This window comes from Mus caroli, chromosome 7 (assembly GCF_900094665.2).
Source record: "Mus caroli chromosome 7, CAROLI_EIJ_v1.1, whole genome shotgun sequence".
NCBI lineage: Eukaryota > Metazoa > Chordata > Mammalia > Rodentia > Muridae > Mus > Mus caroli.
The window spans coordinates 15,335,586-15,345,051 of record NC_034576.1 but is presented as its reverse complement, the minus strand read 5'-3'; the positions used below and the strand labels follow the sequence as shown (position 1 = coordinate 15,345,051).

At 52.8% G+C, this 9,466-nt stretch overlaps 1 protein-coding gene across 4 annotated transcripts in view; it reads right to left on the bottom strand.

Moving 5' to 3' along the window:
• Nucleotides 1-3,433: 3,433 nt before the first annotated feature.
• The window catches only part of Bbc3 (BCL2 binding component 3), an 8,651-nt gene continuing 2,618 nt past the window's right edge, over nucleotides 3,434-9,466 (bottom strand). For all 4 annotated transcript variants that reach the window (XM_021167005.1, XM_021167008.1, XM_021167004.2 and 1 more), the window contains exons 2-4: nucleotides 9,132-9,420; nucleotides 7,729-7,919; nucleotides 3,434-4,520 (exon numbers count right to left, since the gene is read on the bottom strand). In XM_021167005.1, coding sequence (XP_021022664.1) covers nucleotides 4,404-4,520; nucleotides 7,729-7,919; nucleotides 9,132-9,405 — 582 coding nt within the window. In that variant the 5' untranslated portion in view covers nucleotides 9,406-9,420 and the 3' untranslated portion in view covers nucleotides 3,434-4,403. The remainder of the gene's footprint in view (nucleotides 4,521-7,728; nucleotides 7,920-9,131; nucleotides 9,421-9,466) is intronic.

Here is a 9,466-nt window from a genome sequence, read left to right as displayed (position 1 = left end):
AAAAAAAAAAAAAAATCATTTTTGTGGGCTGGAGAGATGGCTCCAGATGGTCCTGAGTTCAGTTCTCAGCAACCACATGGTGGCTCACATACACCTGGGGATCCAGTGCCCTCTTCTGGTGTCTGAAGACAGTGACAGTGCACTCATACACATAAAATAAATCTAGGGCTGGAGAGATGACTCCGTGGTTAGAGCACTGACTGCTGCTCTTCCAGAGGTCCCAAGTTCAATTTTCAGCAACCACATGGTGGCTCACAACCCTCTGTAATGGGATCTGATGCCCTCTTCGGGTGTGTCTGAAGACAGCTACAGTGTACTCACAATACGTACAATAAATAAATCTTTTAAAAAATAAAGTAAGTCTAAAAACAAAATTTGTTTTTGGGTTTTTTTTTTTTTTTTTTTTTTTTGAGACAGGATTTCTCTGTGTAGCCCTGGCTGTCCTGGAACTCAGGCTTGAGTGCTGGGATTAAAGGCGTGCGCCACCACGCCCGGCAAAATTCATTTTTTGTATCTGCATGTTTTGCACACTGTAGGTTTGTCTGGGCACCATGTGTGTCTAGCGCACAGAAAAGCCAGAAGACATCAGATCCCCTAGAACTGGAGTCACAGATGTTATCAGCTGCCCTGTAAGTGCTAGGACCTGAACCTAAGTCTTCTCCAAAAACAAGGAGTACTGTGAAGCACCTGGCCATCTCTCCAGTCACCACCACCAACGCTTCTTGTTATCAAATATTTTGGCAGCAGCAACAAGAAATTGCCAAATATTAGGTCTCACCCATCCCTGGACTGACCTTGGACTCCTGATCCTCCTGCCGCCGCCATTCCCCAAGTACTGGAATTTCAGACAGGTGTTAGCAATCTGACCCATACAATACTTAATGAAAATTAATCAGTTAAATCTTATTAAAGATATTAATAATATTAAAGAATCAATAGTTTTAAAGACACAGTGCTTCTGTGGATGGAGGTCAGAGGACAACTTGTAGAGAATCGTTCTCTCCTATAATATGAGTCTGGGGGCTGAAGTCAGGTTCGCATGCCTGGTGGCAAGCTTCTTTACCTGAAATTGACACATAACATTTTCAGACTGGCTGTATTGTCCAGAAACAATGAAGCCAATTGTATTGTTCCTATATATGACTTGATTAGTCTTGTCACTTCCCCCACCCACAAAGTTTCTCTACATAGCCATAGCTGTCCTGGAACTTGCCCTGTAGACCAGGCTGGACTCCAGCTCAGAGATCTGCCTGCCTCTGCCTCCCAAGTGCTGGGATTAAAGGTGTGCGCTACCACATCACTTGGCCCTTTTGAGAACTGCTGTGTGCACAGTACACTTGGACTCTTGAGCACATATCCGTTCTTCTGGTGGAGATGCTCGGGAGGGCAGTGGATATGGCTTCATCCGATTCCTCTCCTCTATGCCCACAGCCCTCTAGAAGATCCACTTCCCCTAAATTGTTTTCACTGTCACTGGCCACCAGGAAGAGATGTATTACATATCTGCCTCTCCCTGGAGTCATCACAGAGCTAGTACTTAAGAGGGTTCAAGGACAGCCAATTCTCAGTCAGTTAGGAAAAACTCTCCTTTCTCAAAATAATGCAAAGTGGGTTCTGAGGCTGTGCTCAGCATCGAGAGCTGGCCATGTGCCTGGCCTTAAGACAATGGTGCAAGGAATGTCTAGTTCTGACCTTAGCTCCAGGTCCCTTTCTAGCCAGAGAGCAACCTGAGGCTGGCCACAGGGCCAGGCTAGACCCCATGTCATTCAGGACGGAGCTCACAATCTGTAACTCAAGCTCTTGAAACCATGGCTTCTAAATTATAAGCGATCATCTATTCGTACAGTAAATCTCAAGCGTAGTTACCCTCTTCATACCTGATGGAATAAATATCCACATGAAGTGTTAGTCCCTGTGTGTGCTTGCTCTCTTAAGACTACAGCAGTGGCTGCCAGCTCTGTGTAGCTACAACTTGTGTGCCTCTTTCGTCCTGCTTTCCTGTTTTCTCTTGGTATAAATAACTGAACCCAGGACTTTGTGCTCAGTTGAGCCACACCTCCATATCCTCCTAGGCAGGGGCTCCACCACTGAGCAATATTCCCAGTCTTTCTACTGCTTCTTTGTTTGTTTGTTTGAGACAGGTTTTCTCTGTATAGCCCTGGTTGTCCTGGAACTCACTTTGTAGACCAGGTTGGCCTCGAACTTAGAAATCCTTCTGCCTCTGCCTCCTGAGTGCTGGGATTAAAGGCGTGTGCCACCATGACCGGCTCTCTACTACTTTTTAAATTTTATTTTGTTTATTTTATTTTATTCTTTTTTTTGAGACAGGGTTTCTCTTTCTGTCCTGGAACTCACTCTGTAGACCAGGCTGGCCTTGAACTCAGAAATCTATCTGCCTCTGCCTCCCAAGTGCTGGGATTAAAGGCAAGGCGTGCGCTACCACGCCCGGCTTTATTTTATTTTATTTTATTTTATTTTATTTTATTTTTTTTTTTTTTTTTTTGNTTTTTNGAGACAGGGTTTCTCTGTGTAGCCCTGGCTGTCCTGGCACTCACTTTGTAGACCAGGCTGGCCTCGAACTCAGAAATCCGCCTGCCTCTGCCTCCCGAGTGCTGGGATTAAAGGCGTGCGCCACCATGCCCGGCTTTTATTTTATTTTTAAATTAATTGTATATGAAGTTTGTATCTATATGAAAGCCTACAGGCCAGAAGAGGGCATTGGATAACATTATACATAGTTGTGAGCTACCATGTGGTTGCTGGGAATTGAACTCAGGACCTCTGGGAGAGCGGATGGTGCTCTTCACAGCTGAGCCACCTCCCTGACGCATTTACCTATTTTATGTGCATATTTGTGTTTTGGGGGTTTTGGGTTTCCTTGTCCGCATGGAATGGGCCCTGTGCACATGCCTGGTACCCGCAGGCCAGGAGGTATCAGATCTGGAACTTGGGTTACAGAGTGTGAGCTGCAGCGTGGGTGCTGGGAACGAAGTGCAGATCCTCTTGAAGAACAGCGCATGCCTCTAACTGCTGAGCCCACTCTCCCCTTGCCCCCTCCCCATTGCCGAGACTGGGTCTCACTTAGTTGCTCAGGCCTTCTAACTAGCTACAACAGGCCTGTGCTGCCAGACCAGCCTCTAGCTTACCTTTTAGTATGACTGCCCCTTTCTTTCTCTTTTTTACATTTATTTATTGTTATATGTAAGTACACTGTAGCTGCCTTCAGACATATCAGAAGAGGGTGTCCGATCTCATTGCGATGGTTGTGAGCCACCATGTGGCTGCTGGGATTTGAACTCAGGACCTTCAGAAGAGCAGTCAGTGCTCTTAACCACTGAGCCATTTCTCACCTCCCCCCCCCCCCCCCCCAGTTTCTTTCATGTCCTCACAGGTAGTGCCAGATGCCCTACTGGTAAAGCTAACAAAAAGAATGTTCACTGTTCAATCTGATTTTATTGAAAAGGAAACATACAAAAATCATGTACAAAAAAAATTAACCAAACATGTACAGAAAATTCATTCCAGTATATCTACAGCAGTGCATGTACAGTATCTTACAGGCTGGGCCGTCCCTCCCCGCTCCCAGACTCCTCCCTCTTCTGAGACTTCCCCCCTCCCTGACTCCCCATCTTCCTCCCCAGCGCTTTGCCCTGGGGACTAAGGCTGGGGTGGCTTCTGCCAATATCTCCCACCCCCCAAATGAATGCCAGTGGTCACACGTGCTCTCTCTAAACCTATGCAATGAGATGGATGGGGATTGGGGGGGTGGGGTGGTCCCGGGCAGAGCACAGGATTCACAGTCTGGACCCCTCCTGGACACCCCCAGATGAAGGTGAGGCAGGCATCGGTCACCGCCCGCCGGCGGCTCAGGGAAGATGGCTGGGCACTGGGTTAAGAAGGCCTTCACACGCCCCCCATTCTCTGGCTCCAGGAGGCTAGTGGTCAGGTTTGGCTCATATGCTCTTCACAGACCCCCTCCTCAGGAGGAGGGGGGGAAGCACCAAGGGCCTGAGGCCAGGCCCAAAGTGAAGGCGCACTGGGGACACCCCCAGCGTCCCCCCTGCAGCTGGAACGGGCAGCCAGCACCAGCAGCCTTTCCTGAGATGGTGGTGGGCGACAGAGGCGGGCGGCTCGGTTCCCACCCCCTCGGTCACCATGAGTCCTTCAGCCCTCCCTTCCCTGGCTTTCGGGAGGCCAGGGTCCCCCCAAGTCCGTATCTCCATCAGTGCACCCAGGCTGCCCGGGCTCGAGTGGCATCCCTTGCCTGCCCCTGGGACAGACAAGACTGGCAGTCCAGTATGCTACATGGTGCAGAAAAAGTCCCCCGCGCTGGCCAGGGTGTCAGAAGGCGGAGGGGGTCCTGCCCCCCAAGTCTCCGACGTCCCCCGGGCGGGTGTAGGCACCTAGTTGGGCTCCATTTCTGGGGCTCCAGGATCCCTGGGTAAGGGGAGGAGTCCCATGAAGAGATTGTACATGACCCTCCAGGGTGAGGGTCGGTGTCGATGCTGCTCTTCTTGTCTCTGGGGAGAGGAGGAAGTAGGAATTAGCTTGGACCCGCAGACACTGGGTTAGTGAGCAAAAGGTGTGGGTTCGAGATTGGTCCCAAAACTGAGCGCAACCCTCTTACCAGCCATCTTTCAGCCCCTCACTCACCAGGGCACACTCTCCCAACATAGGTGGGAAGGGGCTGGGGCAGAATTCCCAGAGCATAGAGCCTGGCACAGACACCCTACAAATCACAAGGGCTCTAAGGGGTGAGCTGAAATGCAGCCCACTCAAGGTGAGAGACAGGCATGGTAGCTCGAACTCCTCATCTTAGTGTGCCTCACTAAATTTGTGCTAGAGCACAGGCTCCTAACTGGAAAAAATCAAACCAAACAAACAAAAGGCTGTTGTTGGGACATGGGAGAGTAAGGAGTAGCCCAACAGCCTTAGCAGTTCTCAAACCACCCAGGAAGAGGGTTGAGAACAGCAGGCCTACCCAGCAAGGCTGAGAGAAGGTGTCTCTTGGCAATGCTGGCTTCAGGGAAACTCTTGTTCGCTCCCTGGTGGTAGAGAAAAAGTGTGATTTAGCATCTAGATTTCTTCTGTGATGGCACAGGCCTGTAATCCCAGTGACTCAGGAGGCTGAGGCAGGAAGACAAAAGTTCAAAGCCTGTCTGAGCTACAGAGTGAGTTTTTCAAAGCCAGTGTGAACAGTTTATTAAGAGCCAGCCTTAAAAAAAAAGAAAAAGAAAGAAAGAAAGGAAAGGAAAGGAAAGGAAAGGAAAGGAAAGGAAAGGAAAGAAAGAAAAAAAAGGAAAAGAGAAAAAGAAAGAGAGAAAGAGAGAGAGAAAAAGAAAGAATGCTGGGTGTGGTAGCTCACATCTTTAATCTTAGAACTTGTGAGGCAGATCTCTGAGAATTCAAGGCTAGCATGGTGGTCTACATAGTGAGTTCTAGGACAGCCAGTGTAGGTAGGTAGGTAGGAAGGAAGGAAGGAAGGAAGGAAGGAAGGAAGGAAGGAAGGAAGGAAAGGAGGGAGAGAGAGAGAGCTTTTATTTGGTCCTTCCACTGGTTTTGTGGCCAAGCAGATCCAGCCGGCTCATGTTCTTGGTTGTGAAGAATGTAATTCATTTGGAAGATGTCAGGCTAATGACCCCATTGGAGTACATGCCCAGAACTAGCCCAGGCCTCCTGTGCCCTCCTCCTCCTTGCAACTGGGCAAGGTGGTGGGTGCCACCTTGTGAGTTCACTATCATTATACTTAGTCAGCATATTAGGGGGAGCACGGAACCCTGGGTGTTCACTCTGAAGACAACAGCACATCGGCCAAGCCAGAGATGGCCGTCTCTTAGAAAAGAGGAGAAAAGAATAATGCTAGACAATGTTTGCTGCTAAGCCACACCTTGTGCCCCTCACTGGTGGATTCCAGGCACGTGTTTAAAAAAAAAAAAAAAAAAAAAGCTCAGCTGAGTGGAACCTTTAAGCCCAGGGTGGGGGAAGGGCAGGAGGAGAGAACCTCTTGCCAGAGTTCCCGGTCAGTTTGCCTAGTCTACAGAGTGAGTTGCAGGACAGCCAGGGCTACACAGAGAAACCCTGTGAAACCGAAAGAAAAAAAAGAAAAGAAAATTTTCCTGTTTTTGAGACCTCACCTCAAGTCGCACAGGATCTCCTGGAACTGAAACTGTATTTGAGGGTGACCTTGACCCACAGACCTAAGGGTCAGTGTCTCTCTCCTAGGCAAGCACTCTACCAACTGAGCTACATCAGCCTCCCCTGAATTATATATAAGTAAATAAATAAAACTAAAAAAAAAAATATGTGGGCTGGAGAGATAGCTCAGCAGTTAAGAGCACTGACTGCTCTTCCAGAGGTCCTGAGTTCAAATCCCAGCAACCACGTGGTGGCTCACAACCATCTGATGCCCTCTTCTGCTGTGTCTGAAGACAGCAACAGAGTACTCATAAACATAAAATAAATAAATCTTTAAAAAACAAACAAACAAACAAACAAACAAACTAATGTGTGCGTGCTGGCAAATACCAGAAGGCATTGGATCCCTGGACCTGGAATTACAGGCAGTTGTCAGCTGGGAATCTGACCCTGGTTCTCTGTAAGAGTTCTCTTAACCATTAACGTGTGTGTGTGTGTGTGTGTGTGTGTGTGTGTGAGAGAGAGAGAGAGAGAGAGAGAGAGAGAGAGAGAGAGAGAGAGAGAGAGAGAGAGAAAGGGGGGATTTGTGTGTGCACCATATGTGGAGGTTAGAGAACACTATGTTAGATTAGACTGACTTTTACTACGTGGGTCCTGGGAACGGAACTCTGTTCACCAGTTTTGGTAGCAAGCACCTTTATCCTCTGAGCCACTTCAAAGACTATTTCTGAAGCAGGATATCACTCACTGGGCTGCCCAGGCTGGCTTTGAACTTTCTTTCTCCCTCCCTGAGTAGGTGGGATTAAGGGATGCTGCCACCAGGCCACGCCACTTGGCTAGTCTCTAGGATTTGCTCAGTGGTAACCAATGAAGGAGATGGAGGACTTTGGAAAGCCATAGTTAGGAGAAGGCGCGCCAGAGCCAGGATGGGAGCTAAAAACAACGCCCCTGGCTGTGCGTGCATGTAAGTGGGGGCAAAAAAACACCTGCTGGGAGTGAGTCGCTGCTGGGAGGATGTCCCCTTTACAAAAGGTAGGCGACAAGGCCAGGGAGCAGAGGGACCTGTACCCATCCACCGTCAGTGGGGTGCGCCTCTCTCTCTGTTGAAATCAGCAAACAATGCAAGGGCCATGTGCAGAGTGCACAGCGCTAGGGGCGGGAACCGGGCTCTGGGGGTTTCATGGGGGGCTCCGATCAAGAAGGACCAAGTGGCGGGCCCGACCCAGGGAGGTGCCGGCGCGAAGCAGCCGGCGGGAGGCGCTGCGAGGCGCAGCTCGGCGGGGGCGGGCGCGGCGGGCGCGGCGCGTTGCTGACTCACCGGCTATAAATAGCCCGGGATATAGGAGCCGCCGCGCCGAGCGCCGCCCTCAGTCCCCGCGACCGCGGGCTCCGAGTAGCTTTCCCCGACCCTGCCGGGGGGCTCCGGTCCTGATCTGGCCCACACCGGATCCCAGCATCCAGCCGATCCATTCCTTCCCCCACACCCCCATCTGCTTGTCCCTGGCGCGACCTCGCGCGCGCTGGGCCAGCAGCTGCAGCACATCTGGCGGGGTGTGCAGCCCCCTCCCCACCTGCCCGCCGCCCCGCACTCACCCGCCGCTCGTACTGCGCGTTGAGGTCGTCCGCCATCCGCCGCAGCTGGGCCCCGATCTCCCGGGCCCACTCCTCCTCCTCCACACGCACTCCCGGGGCAGCTTGGGTGGGGCCTCCCGCCAGGGCCTCCGGGGCGCTGGGCACGGGCGACTCTAAGTGCTGCTGGGCTGGTGACAGCGAGGGCTGAGGACCTGGGAGAGGGGAAAGGGGCGTGGTCACCATCCACCCAGTCTGCCCGGAGGCGTCCGGGAGCTACACTGTGCTTTCTTCTCCACTCAGCCATAGAAATTCCCTTTTTCCCACTCTTTCCCGCAGGCCCAAGAAAGGGGTCTTGCGGAAGTGGCTCTGGGGTCACCTGAATGGTCAATTACCCATTAAAGCTCATATCAATGTGGAAGTCCCTCAACTTATCCGACCTAAGTACCCCTATTCTAATACAGGGTCAAATCTAGCCTGTTCTATTTGACAGACGGGGAAACTGAGGCTCCACCCACAGAAGTGACCAAGGTCACACGGGGATACCGCCACTGACCCCACCCAATCACTACCCTCAGGTCTCCAGCTCACTCCTGCCCAACCACAGTGAGGCCACACCCCCGGATGTGGCATTGGCCTGATGACCAGAAGGCCAGACTGGGACTAACCCAAGAGGACTAGGGTTTGGGTGAGGGTGGCAGGAGTACTGGGTTAGACTTTGTGCTCCACCTCCTCTGGCACTCATTCTTGTGCCTCGGTCCTGTCACACTAGGTCCTGAACCTCAGTTTCCATTATCTCTGAACCTAGTCCTGAAACGCAGGGAAAGTTGGAAAGTTTTTCTCTCTTCATGGGGAGGTGGGGGCAGATAGAAAGGGAAACCCAGATGGTCATTCCCCGTAGCCGGGCACCACAGGGTTAACAGCCCATCAGGCGAGGGACCTTTAACCCTTCCCTCCCTGAGCCTCACCCTCTCCCCGAGGGGGACTTTCCCAACACAATGGCCCCTCCCCCCCTCCTTCCTCTCGGGGGACTGCGGACTAACCCTGCCAGTGCCAAAGAGATTCAAATAAAAGGGTAAGGCCTCCGACCCCTCCCCAAAGTCCTGGGGTGACAGTCCTCCCACTGGCCACACTCCTTCCCACTGCAATCCTCATGGGGGTGGGGGGCGCCCAGGGACCCGGGCTGGGGGAGGGGAGCTGAGAAACAGCTGTTGCCCGAGGCCCGGGAAGGGACGTGGACTGCAACTCCGGGGACTGCAGTCAGATTCTAAGAGGGACTTCCCACTCGACTTGGCCCCTCCATCCATGTCTCCCACTCTGTCTTCCTGGTTCTTGCTACACAAAGACCACACTGGCCACACCCTCCCGGTGGCCCCACTCAGCTCCACTCCCGCTTCAGCTTCCCCGGGTGCGGGGCGGGCACTCACCGTCCGGGCGCGGGCCTCGGGGCCGGCTGCGGTGACCCCCAGGCCAGCGGGGGCCCCCCAGGGCGGCGGTGACGGCAGGTGGAGCGGTGGGGGCGCAGAGGTAGGCGGCCGGCAGCAAGGCAGGGGCAGCAGGGGCGGCGGGCAGGCCGGGCTCGCAAAGGCTGCAGGATACAGCGGAGGGCATCAGGCGGCCGAGCGGGAAGGGGCGCGGACTGTCGCGGGCTAGACCCTCTACGGGCTCCGGAGAGCTGCCCTCCTGGCGTGCGCGGGCCATGGCGCTCCCTGGAGCCTGCGGGACACGGCGGGAGGTCAGTGGGGCGACTGCGGGGGGGGGG